The sequence below is a fragment of the Balaenoptera musculus genome, chromosome 3 (genome assembly GCF_009873245.2).
Source record: "Balaenoptera musculus isolate JJ_BM4_2016_0621 chromosome 3, mBalMus1.pri.v3, whole genome shotgun sequence".
NCBI classification, from domain to species: Eukaryota; Metazoa; Chordata; class Mammalia; order Artiodactyla; family Balaenopteridae; genus Balaenoptera; species Balaenoptera musculus.
In genome coordinates, this window is record NC_045787.1 from 113,956,603 (window position 1) to 113,973,149 (window position 16,547).

Consider the following 16,547-nt stretch of genomic DNA (forward strand, 5'->3'; position numbering starts at 1 on the left):
AGAGGCTGTCTTTTCTCCACTGCATATGCTTGCCTCCTTTATCAAAGATAAGGTGACCATATGTGCGTGGGTTTATCTCTGGGCTTTGTATCCTGTTCCATTGATCTATATTTCTGTTTTTGTGCCAGTACCATACTGTCTTGATTACTGTAGCTTTGTAGTATAGTCTGAAGTCTGGGAGCCTGATTCCTCCAGCTCCATTTTTCCTTCTCAAGACTGCTTTGGCTATTCGGGGTCTTTTGTGTTTCCATACAAATTGTGAAATTTTTTGTTCTAGTTCTGTGAAAAATGCCAGTGGTAGTTTGATAGGGATTGCATTGAATCTGTAGATTGCTTTGGGTAGTAGAGTCATTTTCACAATGTTGATTCTTCCAATCCAAGAACATGGTATATCTCTCCATTTATTTGTATCATCTTTAATTTCTTTCATCAGTGTCTTATAATTTTCTGCATACAGGTCTTTTGTCTCCTTAGGTAGGTTTATTCCTAGATATTTTATTCTTTTTGTTGCAGTGGTAAATGGGAGTGTTTTCTTAATTTCACTTTCAGAGTTTTCATCATTAGTGTATAGGAATGCAAGAGATTTCTGTGGATTAATTTTGTATCCTGCTACTTTACCAAATTCATTGATTAGCTCTAGTAGTTTTCTGGTAGCATCTTTAGGATTCTCTATGTATAGTATCATGTCATCTGCAAACAGTGGCAGCTTTACTTCTTCTTTTCCGATTTGGATTCCTTTTATTTCTTTTTCTTCTCTGATTGCTGTGGCTAAAACTTCCAAAACTATGTTGAATAATAGTGGTGAGAGTGGGCAACCTTGTCTTGTTCCTGATCTTAGTGGAAATGGTTTCAGTTTTTCACCATTGAGGACAATGTTGGCTGTGGGTTTGTCATATATGGCCTTTATTATGTTGAGGAAAGTTCCCTCTATGCCTACTTTCTGCAGGGCTTTTATCATAAATGTGTGTTGAATTTTGTCGAAAGCTTTCTCTGCATCTATTGAGATGATCATATGGTTTTTCTCCTTCAATTTGTTAATATCGTGTATCATGTTGATTGATTTGCGTATATTGAAGAATCCTTGCATTCCTGGGATAAACCCCACTTGATCATGGTGTATGATCCTTGTTGTTGCGCGTGGGCTTTCTCTAGTTGCAACGAGCAGGGGCTACTTTCGGTGCAGTGTGTGGGCTTCTCATTGCAGTGGCTTCTCTTGTTGCGGAGCACGGGCTCTAGGCACGCGGGCTTCAGTAGTTGTAGCATGCAGGCTCTAGAGCACAGGCTCAGTGGTTGTGGCACACGGGCTTAGTTGCTCCGCAGCATGTGGGATCTTCCCGGACCAGGGCTCGAACCCATGTGCCCTGCACTGGCAGGTCTATGCTTAACCACTGCGCCACCAGAAAGCCCAGTCAATATTTTATAATAACCATAAATGGAGTATAACCTTTAAAAATTGTGAATCACTATATTATACACCTGTAACTTATATAATATTGTACAGCAACTATACTTGAATTAAAGAAAGAAAAAAAAGAAGATGTCTGTTTGTTGCACATCTTTTGTCCTCTGTTAACACCATATCCTGTTCTTCCAGATAGATCATGATCTACTCAAGGGCAGATATTTGTTCATTCATTCACTCAACAAACATGTATCAAACAGTCCCCATGGGCAAGGCCCAGAGGACACAGTGGTGAACAAATCATGTTCCCTGCCCTCATGGAGCTCAGTCTAGTAGAAAGAGGGATAAGTAAACCAACAATTACAAAGTATGTTAAATGCTAGAAAAGGAGGTTCAGCTTAAAAGGTTCTTAAGCAGGGAAGCCTATACCCTGAATTGTATGCAAAATGATGAGCACGCAGGAGCACACATTTACTATTTTTTGTGGAAAGAATCCATTGTTTTCATCAGACTGATTCATAATGGTTAAGAACCACTGATCTAACATGAGATCTGGAGGAGTCATGGTTGTTCAGAAGAGCAGTGAGTATGAGGGAAGACTATTCCAGGCAGATAGAACAGTGTATGTAAAGGTCCGGAGGTAAGAAAGAACATGACCTATTCTGGAACCATAAGAAGTTGAGTCTGGCAGAAGCACAACACGAAAAGGGAGGAAGGGGGAGAGGAGGCTGGAGATACAAGCAGGGTCTGGGCCACTTGAGGGCCTTGTGGGCCATGCTGAGAAGTTTAGACTTCATCCTAAGGGCAATGGGGAGCCCTTGACAGACTTTAAGCAAGTAAGGGATACATTAGATTTTTTATTTTGGAAAGATCACTAAAGCTACAGCATAGAAAATGGGTTGGGGGTGAGGGAACAAAATAGGAGGCAGGTTGACCAATTAGAAGGCTGCTGCAGTAAATCAGGTGAAAGATGATGGCAGCCTGGACTAAGGGTCTGTGTCTTGAACTTCTTTAAATCCTCAGGCTCTACTTTAAGACCTTGCACCTAGAAGTCGCCAAGAACAATAAAGAGCCCAGGAAAGCAAGTCATGGTTCTCAACTAGCAAGCACACCACATACACAACAGAGCTCTTTTTAGGTGGAAGATTGCCCAAGGGGGAACAGGAGGGAGGAGGTGCATCTTGAGCAGCCAGGAGGGAAAACCTTTCACCATCACAGAAGACTTAGGAAGGCTATAAAATCACTGGCTCATCCTCCAGATCACTGGTATAAACCCAACCCTATTATTCAGCCAAAGAAGCCTCAACAGTGAGAAAGGAATGGTAGAGTGGCTGCGAAGTCTTTCTGAAGAACCAGACATAGACCACCAACCACCCCTACAAAGTTGTATGGCAAAGGGAAGAAAAAGTGCATTCAGGAAGCCTTGTGTTATGGAACTCCTCCTCACTCCTCAGCTGAATCCTTACTGTTTTAATTTAGTTTCATGATCTGGGTAAAAAGAAAACAGAAGGTCCTTATCCTTTGCACAGTGATCCTGCATGGGTGTTAAGATGGTTATTAAACTCTCTTACCACTAACCTTCATCTGTCTAAGTCCTAATATCTGGGTTGCCAACTCATTTGGCTAAAGCTGAGACTAATGTCACATGTTAACATCACATGAGAAAAAGAAATACCCTGTCACCTCCCTGAATCCCAGATAAACCTCCTGCAGGTGAGCAGCCTATGCCATTTAACTGCAAAAGGCTGACCTCTGTCTCCTGTAAAGTAAGGACATTCCCGGCCCTGCCTTTAAGCCAAGGCTATGTGAGAGTCAAAGGAGATAATGAGAGTCTGAGAACTGTGGCAGCAGGATTCAGCAGAGCTGCAATGATGGATATCACCCCAGCACCCAACCTCCCTGGAATGTTGTCCTTCCTCCACTTGGAAAGGTCTTTCTGCTCAGCTAGAGGCACATGGAGCACCAAGTCAGGAAGGAAATGCCTTCCTGATATGAAACAGAGATGTTTCATATCAACCCTAACCACCATCAGGGCAGCTGGTATCAGAGCCACCCCACACATCCACATGAGCTCTGTAAACTATGATGTGCTCTACACATAATAAGAGTAAACTTTATTAATTACCTATTCTATATTGGGTGGCTTATTTCCCTTACCTGTATCTGTTCCCTGGTTATTGTTATTATTGTTTTATTGTTATTATTCCAGTCTCATAAACAGGAAAACAGGATCACAGAGGTTAAGTGAATTCCCTACAAACCTATCAGGTGCTGGAGTCAGGTCATGATGGCTCCAAAGCCCTTTCCAAGACACCACACCATCTCCCAATGCAAGGTGGCATTACCACCGCTGTGTTTAATCCTTAGCAAAGAGGCCACTGCATCAGTAACTCCAAACCTCCTCTATGAACATTCATAAAACATTTCTTACCAGTGATCCTCTCCAATGATGATCTAAATTTCAAGGCTGAGCTACTCCAAGTCCAGACAAGTCTACCGCAGATCACCTTGGTCAAATCAGTTGCACCTTAATGGGTGCTGGTGGGTGTCTGAATAGTGGTATCTTTTCCTAGACACTACAAAGGCCTATATTGAACTACATCCAAATCAATTCTTGAAAAAATTCACCATTTCCTTAGAAGCAAAACCCTCAGAAACCAGACCCTATCTACTCTGACTAATTTTCAAGGCCCTCTTTATACAAAGAAAGGATTCTACTCCCTAGGGCTCCCTCCTTCCCTGCCCCACTGCCTTGGATTAAGTCTTGCTAAACTGCATGTTATGCAAAGATCTTCAAAGACATCAATACATCATACAAACACTCAGAACACAAACATGGGCCAGGGCCTGGCAGAGTCAGGCATAAAGAAAGGGTGAAACAATGGTTCTATGGGATGAGTGCATGCCTGGAGGTAAGAGAGCCAGGCTCTCATTTTTCTGCTTGAGGCTAGTTGGTGCTCACATTCCAAGCCCCTTGCCTCTTACCTCCAGCACATTCCTGACTCTCCTCCCTATTTCTGTTCACCATATATTCGAAGACACCAGTTGAATATCAGCCTACATCTAATAAAAACTGGACAGTAACTTTTCTTTATAAAAACAAAGCCGGGGCTTCCCTGGTGGTCCAGTGGGTAAGACTCTGTGCTCCCAATGCAGGGGGCCCGGGTTCAATCCCTAGTCGGGGAACTAGATGCCGCATGCATGCCACAACTAAGAGTTCACATGCCGCAACTAAGAGTCTGCATGCTGCAACTAAGAAGTCCGCATGCCACAACTAAAAGATCCATATGCCGCAATGAAGACCCAGCGGAGCCTAAATAAATAGAAAAATAAAAACAAATAAAAAATAAAAAACAAAGCCAATTTAATCAGCCTCTGCATGTAGCACAACAGAACCAGAAGATGGGACAGCTCACTCCCAGGGCTTCTTTTGGGATGGAGTTCAAATGTCTTTTAGCCATGGTGATGAGCCTAAGACACTTAGCCCACATATTCTTTAGAACTTGGTTCTTTTAACACTATAAAATGGGTGTTTTCAAAGTTTTGGATGACATGAAGGGATCCATATGGAGTACAAATACTATAGTACACAGAACCCATAGTAAAGGGCACGATAAAAAGAGGGAAAAAAAACTGACTGGGCTATTTTGGGGAAATTATCTTCCCCTGGGATGGAGGTGCTAGATGGGGAGGATGGGGTCAAGGGGAATCTTAAGTATTCCATACTCGCAGGGAAAAGAAGGACAAGACCAGCCCTTCTGGCCTCTCCAATCACACTATGCTGAAGGACTGGAGAGCAACTCAGGTGACTGCCCATCCCAGATCTTCTCACAGGTTGGCTGCCTTTGGACACTCTCCTGTGGGCACTCAGACCTCAGTTTCACATTTATTACAAGTTATTCTGGGAAGGATATGGTCAAGGAGTGGAGCTGGTATTTGGACCCATCACAGGACATCTGGGCAATATGAACTCAGAGGACAAAGAAATAAAAACACTTTAAGCCTCAGTAAAAGATCTTAATCACACCACTCAAGTCAGAAGAAAGTCACATGTATTTCCTTTTCTTTGGGGCCTTAAACATGCTGATAGAAATGGACTCAACAAGAGTCAGCTGGGCCTTTTCATTACTAATTTTATGCATTTTGAAGCTGAACCTGATAATTAGAACAAAATTTTGCAATGTTACTTTTTTTTTTGTACCTGTTTACCAAGGTTTAAGCAAAACCAAGGGGCCTCAGAAAATACACGAATCTGATATACTGCTGATGGAAGCATAAGCTGGTACAACTGTTCTAAGTGTTGTGGAATTGAGGCACGTGTCTCACAAGAATTCAAAATGTGCACACACTTTAACCAAGTATTTCTTATTCTAGGAATCTAAGGAAATAATCAGGAATGTAAGTAAAGACTAAGTTGCAAGGATGCCCATTTTAGCATTATTTATAATAGCAAAATATTAGAAAGAACTATAATTTCCAGCCAGTAAGGAAATGGATTTTCAATTCAGATACATATGATAGAATCTTATGAGGCCATTAAAATAATGATGTAGATGTGATTTCATTGCCATGAAAATATATTGACAATATAGCGCTAAGTTCAATTAAGCAAATTTTCATTGAGCACCTACTGTATGTAAGATCACACTAGGCAGCAGGGACATAGGAGTGAATTTAAAAGGTACAGTTTTTACCCTCATAAAGTTTATGACTGACCAGGCAAATCAGACAGTGAGGAAGTAATGAGATAAGTAGTAATATTAAAGAGAAGCATAAGCTATCACAAGAGTAAATGTATTACATGTATTTTTTTTGCTTGCCCACATTTTCTAATTTTTATTCTGCAATGAACATATGTGAATAGTGTTTGGATGAGTAGATGGATAGGTAGGTGGGTGGGTGGGTGGATGGACGGACAGACAGAGATGATGGATGAATGGATGGATGGATGGATGGAAGGAAGGATGGAAGAATGGATGGTAACCAGATTCAATGGAAAGCTTGGGCTGGGCAACACATTAGACTGCTTTCTTCTCTTGATTCCCTCTTCCCTTCAACTACTAGAATCCAAGACCTGATCCAGAAGCACCTTTTCTCTCCCTTTTTAAAATCACCTTGTTTCACTTAGGCACTTCCACTACCCCCAGAGGCAAGTTCATTAGCAAAAAGTGGAGCCAACAGTACAATTTATTGTAATTCCAAATAGACTCCTCTCTCAACACTGGACTTTCCAAACCACACAAACAGAGAAGAATGACTGGCAGAGCTATTTACTGAAGTTGTAGCTAAATAACTATTGTAGACAAGATAAATTATTTTAAAAGAAAGAGAGATGGATGAAGGACAAGGACAAAAAAGAAATAAAAACCTTACTGCTAGAGTTTGAGGCTACTCCAAAGAGAATGTGGCTCAAAATTTCCAGGTTAAAAAAAAAAAAAAAAAAAAAAATTTCCAGGTAGTGCAATTAGCTGGTTTTCCAGGCTGCACTGTGGAATTCCTGGCCCAAGGCTCAAAGTGAGGTAAGTGTGGCTTGGTTCACTTAGCAAAAGCACTGCTCCAAGCTGAGGTCAGGTCCTTCACATGATGAGCCAAGGCGGACATACATGTGAGGAACTCTCCAAACGCAAGTGCTAAGTACTTCCCGCCCCACCAAGAACCACTCCTGCTCAGCACAGGCTGTGTACTATATTAGGAAAAGGGCAAGAGCCTATTCAGCAAAGATGTGCCTGCACTCACCCATCCTTAGCAACCCCACATTCATTCATTCAACCTTCACTTATTCACTCTCCTAAACATCAGGCCCTGGGGTGGGCGCTAAGGATTCAACAGTGACAAGACACAAGACATAATCCGCAAGCACCCAAAGCTCACAATCAAGGGTGGGAGACATTTTGTTCATTAAAACAATATTTTAGTCCTATTATGTACCAGGTACTCAGGGTACAGAAACAAACAAATCTAACAAGATCCCTGTCTTCATGGAACTGATACTCCAGTAAGGAGACACAGGTAAAAAAATGTACAAACAACCAACCAATGTGATTTTCAGACAGTGATAAATGTTATGAAAAAAATAGAGTCAAGTTATGGAATAGGAAGAGACCTAGTGGGGAACTATGGCTCGGGTGGTCAGAGAGGAGGCAACATTTGATATGTAAACTACAGGGTGAGAAGCAGCAGGTACATGAGACCCCAGAGCATGACCACTGCAAACACCAGGAAACAGATGAGAGTGCAGAGTGATAGTGACCACAATCAGAGGAAGCACAGGGTACAGATGAGTGTGTGGAAGAGACACCTGACATCATCCAGCTGGCTTTCAGTCAGCAGTGATGGATACAGCACTGCCTGCACCTGGCTCAGGGGAGGTGCTGCGAGATACTGCAGACAAGAAGCTCAGCCCATGGGTTTCAGGGAATTCAGTCTCAGAAATAATACACGTGCAATAGTTGGACAAGGCTATTTGGCATGTCCAGGAAACAGGGACTCCCTGGAAAGTTGGCAAAGGTACTGAAACTGAATGCAGATGGTGAATATACCTCTGTCTTACTCTCCCCACCTCAAGCCCCACCATCACTTCTGCCAACTCTACCGCATTCCTATAAAGGCTAGAGGAGACTCAAGGTCCCTGCCTGGAAAGAACAGCTAAGGAATAATAAGATGTGGGCCAGCTAGGCCAGCCAGCCCTGGGCCAGGCATCCAGAAGCCAAGTTCCACTCATTCACCGTGTGACCTCAGGCAAGTCCCTTCCTTTCTCTCAGCCTCAGGGCCCCCCATCTGCAAAATGACAGCTCAGAAGCCTGGGGATGAAGCCAAGAGTCTACATTTCTAACAGGCTCCCTGACGTGATTATGATGCATGACAAAGTCTGAGAATTCATGGACTATATGATTCTACATTTTTTCCTCAGAGTTAATTGCAATAGGGACTGCATGCTTGACTGGCCTGGCTGAGGGCCTGTCATGGTGCTTTGCATCTCCATGGTGCAAAGCAAAGAATCTGGCACACAGGAGCTCCTCAGGGTGGGCGTCACAGCCTTCTTTCCTCCCCGCTCTCATGCCACCACCCTCAATATTCTCCCAGTGGGGCTGCAGCCCCACAACCATGGGTTATTGTTTGCCCCTCACCATACCTGTGAACATTGCACAGAAGTAGGGGCTGCAGGCTGCCAGGACCACACGGTGGGCTTCTATCTCAACATCTTCTGCAACAATCACCACGTCACACAATAGCTGTTTGCTGCAAGACACCAGTGGGAGAAAGGATGGGTCACAGCACCAACTCCCACCCCCAGCCACACAAGGGTATTTTTTCTCCCCCACCCTCCACATTCCATAATATCACCACCCACAGCTGTCATACAGACCTACCATATCTTAAGTTAGGCAGGGAGATGGACTCATTAACTTTTCCAAGTCCCTAATAAACCCCACATTCATGCTTTCCTAAGGCACTCAACTCTGTAGAGATCTAACTACTATGTAGCTGCAAATTCAGGGCTCCTTCATTTGTCTTCACATCTCTGCTCCACAACTCTACCAGCTATGACTGAGACAGGGGGATAGCAGCTCAAGGAGCAGTGGGAAAAGCTTTGGGCTGTTAGTTGAGTAACTGAATGAATGCCAAGGAGCATGAGCACGCCACTGAGGTGTGCCACCAGCTAGAACAGGTACTAACTCTTCCCCAAGGAATCCACTGCCTGTGAAACACTGGTAAGAGGCCAGCCAGATCTGGAGGACTCAAGTATATTTCTTCCCACCCAGGTTTAACACTAACATCAAAAAGACTCCGCCGGAACACACAGTGCTCCCTAAAGACCCTGGGCAAACTCCAATTACTGCAATTATTAAGAAAACTATAACGACATTTTTACTTGTTTGTCACCCCCATACACTATGAACTTTAAAAAGGACTTGTTTACTGTTATTTCCCAGACACCCGGTTGCATGTATAGCACACAGTAGGCCCTAAACTTTTACTAAATAAATGAATAAAGGAACGAAGTTTTAAATAGGATCAATCCACACTCAGAGACAGAATGAATATTTGACTACTTTGAAGACTGAAAGGGTACCACAAGCCCTATCAATCCAAGAATTTTTCCTCTACCAGCCTTTCAAGTTCTCATCATGGCTATTATCAATACAATAGTCAACATTTTTTGAGTTACATGTGCCAGGCAGTGTTCTAAGCACTTTTTAAAATACTTATTATTTCATTTAATCCTCTCTACAACCCTATGAAGTATGACTACTGTTATGTCCCATATTACTAAAAAAGGAAACTGAGGCCCAGAGAAGTTAAGTAACTTTCCCAAGGTCATACAGAAAGGGAGCAGTGGATTCAGGATTTGAATATAAGCAGCTGAACCCAAGAACCCATGCTCCTAACTTCTATAGTATCTTGGTCACCACTAGTCCCTGCTTTAGCCTGAAGCACTAGAAGTGGGAGGGAAGACAGGGAGGATAAACACGTTTCAACTGTGATCCACTGGTAGTGGTTACTTAGCACACTATACTGGATTGAGAAGTCTGAGGTCATGACTGGGTTCCACGTGACAGTGATGAGATAAATATAATGATCATGTCATGGTTAATAGATGGAAGAGAAGCTACATATTTGCCCTCCCTGGTATAGCATATTAAACCATTGCCAACTATTCAGACATTAGTCCAGGTTCACTTCTCAGAGAAATAGAGTCATAAAGCCTGAGAAGGCTAGAACCACAAATGCCCTTAGAGATCACCCTATGTATGAAGCTCAGAGAGGTGGCCCAAAGCCACAGAAGCCTTAGTCTTGAACCTAGTTCTGACTCCAGGTACAGTACCATAATGCCTCATGATTGGTTGACACTTAGAATGGGAAAAAACAGTAGCTAGGTTATCTCCAATGGGGAAAGGTGATCAGGAAAGGTTCAGCATATGGAATAAGGTACCAGTGAGGGGGCTTCTGGGAAGGGTGAGGCCTCTGAGCACCAAGAGGCAAAACCTGGGGGTGGGACCTCATCCTGCAGTGAACAGCACACCCTACACACGAACTTTATCAGAACAAACCAGCTCAACTGGGAACAGAACTGGCTCTGCCCCAACAGGCTACAAAAACATGGACAAATTGACCCCATCAATTTTCTCGTCTTTCTTAGCTGCCTTGGGACATATACCGTGGGGACCAAATGAGATTGCAGATGCCACTTGAGAATAGGCTTGTTTAAATATGGATAAAATATATTGTAAAAATGTATTCCCAACAGTATAGACTCACCTTGGACATTTCCACTTCTATTAAAGATTTGGGGGAGAAAATAGAGTTATCACTGCTATTTAAAAGTACAAGTAATTTTTTTTGGTAACCAGTATTTTAATAAGAGAAGTGTTGACACAGATGGGTCAGAAATGCTGAGCAAATTTTCAGTGCCAGGTGATGGGCAAGCAAATGTCAAAGTGGGATATCTTACACAAACCCAGAAGAGCTGATAATTCTTGAACAAATGGGAAAGAGACAAGAAGGAATGAGGAATAAAGATGGAGAATCCAGTCAAGCAAATAAGTGAGAGCAGTTCTGATAGGTGGGAAGTGTATCTCAAGGCCAGAGAAACTCTAACCTGGGAGACTGACCAAGAAAAACTTGCCACAAAGTCAAGGTAGGCTTTCCCAGGTGGTGGGAAAGCCTGTCTACACACTGGAGACATCTCAGTCTCCACTATGCAGGGAAAAGGGAAGAGGCAGCTCTACAAGCACTGCATGGCTCACAAGCACTTCTAATTCCAATTACCAGAGATCCTGTGAGATCCTTTTTTCTGAAGTATCATACACTACTCCAAAGGACAGTCTTGAGGAGAGAAAAGTAGGGCTATACACACTGTGATTTGTAGGAAATAGAGTAGAGCTGTTAGGAAGGAGCTCAGGCCCTGGAATCAAACTGACCAGGGTTCATGTCCCCTGAGTATCATAGAATTGACATGTGTTGTAAACAAGATAATGAATAGCACTAATAGTAAACATTCAGTAAATATTTATTTCTTTTTTTCCTTTTTTCCACAAAATACTTCAATCAAGATTACAGTAAGTTTTGGACATGGTAAATTTGAGCTGCCTTTTGGACATCTAAGTGGGGCTGTCAAGTAGGCAAGTGGATACTAGGGTCTGGAGTTCAGAGGTGGGAAATGGTTAAGAAGTTGGGGGAAAGGGGAAGAGCCAACAAAAGAGATGAGAAAACAGCCAGTGGGATAGGAGGAAAACCAAAAGAGTGTGGTGTCCAAGAAGCCAAGTAAAGAGAGGGCTACAAAAAGGAAGGAATGATCAATTGTACCAAATACTGCTGATAAGTAAGATAACATTAGGGTGGCTAGCCAGGGCAATTAGGCAAGGAAATGAAATAAAAGGCATCCAAGTTGGAAAGAAAGAAATAAAACTATCTCTATTCACAAATGACATGATCTTGTACATATAAAATCCCAAGGAATCCACTAAAAAACTACTAAAGTAAATAAATGAGTATAAGGAGGTTGCAGAATACAAGATCAATATACAAAAATCAACTGTGTTTCTGTACACTTGCAGTGAACAATCCAAAAATGATATTTTTAAAATTCCACTTACAATAGCATCAAAAAGAATAAAATACTTTAGGAATAAATTTAACAAAAAAATTCAAAACCTATACCCTAAAACTATAAAACACAATTGAAGAAAATTAAAGAAGACTTAAATAAGTGGAAAGATCTCCAGTGTTCATGAATTGGAAGATTAATACTGTTAAGATGGCAATTCTCCCCCAAAGTGTTCTACAGATCCAATACAATTTCTATCAAACTCCCAGCTGGCTTCTTTGCAGAAAGTGACAAGCTGAGCCTAAAATTCAAATGTAAATGCAAGGGACCTAGAATGGCCAAAACAATCTTGAAAAAGAACAGAGTTGAAGAACTCAGGTTTTCCAATTTCAAAACACTACAAAGCTAAAGACAGTGTAGTAATAGCACAAGGATAGATACATAGATCAACAGAATAGAATTGAGAGTTTAAAATAAACCCTCACATTCACAGTTAATTGATTTCTGAAAAGGATGCTAAGACCATTCAATTGGGAGAGAATAATCTTTTCAACAAATGCTGCTAGGATAACTGGATATCCACATGCAAAAGAATGAAGTTGGACCCCTACCTCACACCATACACAAAAATTAACTCAAAATGGATCAAAGACCTAAATGTAAGAGCTAAAACTATAAAACTCTTAGAAGAGACATTGGGGTAAATCTTCATGACTTTGGATTAGGCAGTGGTTTGTTAGATAGGACACCAAAAGCACAAACAAAAAAAAAAAGATACATTAGACATCAAAGTTTACAACTTTTGTGCTTCAGGACATCAGGAAAATGAGAAGAAAACCTACATAATGAAAGGAAAACTTTGTAAATCATATGTCTGATAAGAGGCTTGTATCTAGAATACATAAAGAACTTGAAACTTTACAACTCAATAATAAGTAGACATATAACCCAATTTAAAATAGGCAAAGTATCTTAATAGACATTCTCCAAATAAGATACAGAAATGGCCAATGATCACATGAAAAGGTGCTCAACATCATTAGTCATCAGAGAAATGTAAATCAAAACCACAATGAGATAACTCCTCACACATACTAGGATGGTTATAATCAAAAACACAGAAAATAACAAGTGTTGATGAGGATATGGAGAAATTGGAACCTTCATACACTGCTGATAGAAATGTAAAGTGGTACAGCTGCTGTGGAAAACAGTCCGACAGTTCCTCAAAAGGTTAAACATAGAGTTGTTATTTGACCCAGGAATCCCACTCCCAAGAGAAATAAAACATACATCCACACAAAAACTTGTACCTGAATGTTCACAGCAGCATTACTCATAATATCCAAATGGCCTCAAATCTGTATATCTATACAATGAAATATTATTCAGCAATAAAAAGGAATGAAATACTGAGATATGCTACAGCATGAATGAACCTTGAAAACATTATGCTAAGTAAAAAATGTTAGTCACAAAAGACACATTATATGATTCCAAAATAGGCAAATCATAAAGACTGAAAGTAGATTAGTGGTTGTCTAGTACTGGGGGGGGTGAGTGAATAGGGATAACTGGGGGATTACTGCTAAAGTATACAGGGTGATGAAAATATTCTAAAACTGACTGATGGTTGCCCAATTCTGTGAATATAATAAAAGCCATTAAATTGTACACTGTAAATGGGTGAATTGTATGGTATATGAATTATATCTTGATGAAGCTGTTACCAAAAAAAGAAAAACAGCATATACATCTGCAAAAAATGAAAATTCTAAATCAAAAAGATATATGCACCCCAATGTTCATAGCAGCAGTATTCACAATAGCCAAGACATGGAAGCAACCCAAGTGTCCAGATGATTGGCTTAAGAAGATGTGATACACACACACACACACACACACACACACACACACACACACACAATGGAATATTACCCAGCAATAAAAAAGACTGAAAAATCTCCATTTGCAGCAACATGGATGGACCTAGAGAATACTACGCTTAGTGAAATAAGTCAGACAGAGAAAGACAAATACTATATCACTTACATATGAAATCTAAAAAATAATACAAATGAATGTATATACAAAACAGAAACAGACTCACAGACATAGAAAACAAATTTATGGTTACCAAAGGGGAGGGGGGAGGGGCAAATTAGGAGTATGGTATTAAAAGATATAAACTACTATACAGAAAAGAGATAAGCAACAAAGATTTACTGTACAGCACAGGAAATTATACTCAATATCCTGTAATAATCTATAATGGAATATAATCTAAAAAAATGTATCAGTATGCTGTACACTTGAAACTAACACAATATTGTAAATCAACTATGCTTCAGTTTTAAAAAGTTATACTAAAAGCAAGAAGGAATAAAAATTTTAAAGGCTAAAAAAAGAAAAGAAAAGAAAAACAAAAAGCAGTGTGCTAAAATGGCTCGTTACTAGTAATAAAGCCACACTGGAAAACAATCTAAGAAAAAAAGATGAAGCAGAGAACTTTTTGCAGTGGAGAAATGAGAGATTCAAACTGTAAAGATAAGATAGAAGATTGTCGCTCCTTTTCAGGCCTGATGAGGGGGTGCTATTCCAACAAGGACCACGTGCCCACTTGCTGGTTGGCTGGTAAGTCAGGAGACAAAGAGCCATTAGGGCTCTACTGCCCAGAAGCAGCTGTTGGTCTGACCAGAGCAGAGCGAGGAAGTACAAAAGGAAGAAAGCTGGTTGGTTACCATGTCAGCAGCCCATTTTCTACAATGCAAGTATAAAGAATAGGAAACACGTGAATTGTGTGATTCATAAATTGCAAAGAACATGTGTGCTTGAACTAAAATAGCTTAAAATTGAGGGAGGGGAATGTGAAAATAATGCAAGAAATAACCCTAGGTCCCTGGAATAGCAGGTAACATTTCATTAGCCTGAGTCCTGAATGGCAAGGTGCTTCACCCTGGCCTTCATCAAAACAAAGTATGCCTCTCTCCAGTTCCCATTAAACTCATCCAAATCAATAAAGTGTCTATTCAGGCCCCCTTTCTCTCCCTGCCTCTCCCATTCCACTCTAGTTTTTTAAGTTAGCCATTTAAATACCTTAGAATTTGATATAGTCTTTGAACACCACTAGAACGCAAGCAAGATTGAGGGCAAGACTTTGTCTCACCTACTGCCATATTCCTGAAGCAAAAAATCACCATCAGGGGACCTCCCTGGTGGTCCAGTGGTAAAGAATCCGCCTTGCTATGCAGGGGACGTGGGGTCGATCCCTGGTCGGGGAACTAGGATCCCACATGCCACGGGGCAACTAGGCCTGCGTGTCACAACTACTGAGCTCGCGCGCCTCAACTAGAGCCCACGTGCCACAAACTACAGAGCCCAGGTGCCCTGGAGCCTGCACGCCACAACTAGAGAAGAGAAAACCTGCACACCACAACCAGAGGGAAGCCCGCGCACCACAACCGCAACAAAAGATCCCGCGTGCCGCAACTAAGACCCGACGCAGCCAAAAATAAATTAAATAAATAAATAAAGACTTCTTTTTAAAAAAATCACCATCATAATAACAGCTAACACAGAATGTTCACTATGTCTCAAGGACTCATAAAATACCTAAGGAATAGCTATTGTTATTATTATTATGCAACATGTTGTTTAAATTAGCAATTCTACTTCTAGGAATTAATTCTATAGAAATAATTGTAAATATGCACAAGTACTTAAGAACAGTAATATATGTGCTGTCACTGTTCTAAGCACTTAACTTATTAATCCTCTTAACAAGCCAGCAAGACTGGAACTATTATTAGCCTCATTTTATGGTTGACAAAAGTGAGGTTGGGGATATTAATGAACTTGCCCAGGTTCACAGCTAGTCAGCACTGGAGCCAAGATTTGAAACCAGGCTGCCTGGCTCCAGAGTCTATGCTTGTGACCACTGTGTTATACTGCTCCACACATAACCACTGCAGGTGTTATTTATTTGAGGGATTGGAAAACCTAGACATCCAACAACAGGGAACTGTTTTAAAAAGAACAAAAATAGAATATCATTCATCCACTTAAAATGAAGTTGTAGAACAGTAACATAAAAAATTTGTTCAACATAATGTTAAGAATAAAAATCTGGTTGAACACGTACACTACTATATATAAGACAGATAAACAAGGACCTACTGTATATAGCACAGGGCACTCTACCTAATATTCTGTGATAACCTATATGAGAAAAGAATCTAAAAAAGAATGAATATATGTATATGTATAACTGAATCACTTTGCTGTACACCTGAAACTAACACAACATTGTAAATCAACTGTACTCCAATAAAATTAAAATATTTTTTTAAAAAATAAAAATAAAAATCACCCATAGGAAAAAAAATCTGGTTGAGACATATATTTTAAAGAAAAAAAAGATCTCCTAAGGGTTAACAATGGTTAGCACTGTGACTTTTTGCTCACCTGTATTTTTTAAATGTTCTATAATATATTCTTTTTACAAAAAATTTACAAAATTTACAAATTTTTAAAGAAAAATTTAAAAGGTTTAAATTAAAAGAAAAATGAAAGGGAAATCCATGCCTAAACCTGAAC

At 40.6% G+C, this 16,547-nt stretch overlaps 1 protein-coding gene across 1 annotated transcript in view; it reads right to left on the minus strand.

Moving 5' to 3' along the window:
* KLHL3 (kelch like family member 3) overlaps positions 1-16,547 on the minus strand; it is a 114,419-nt gene that overhangs the window by 78,004 nt on the left and 19,868 nt on the right. Inside the window, exon 3 of the mRNA XM_036849221.1 lies at positions 8,535-8,641. Coding sequence (XP_036705116.1) covers positions 8,535-8,641 — 107 coding nt within the window. The remainder of the gene's footprint in view (positions 1-8,534; positions 8,642-16,547) is intronic.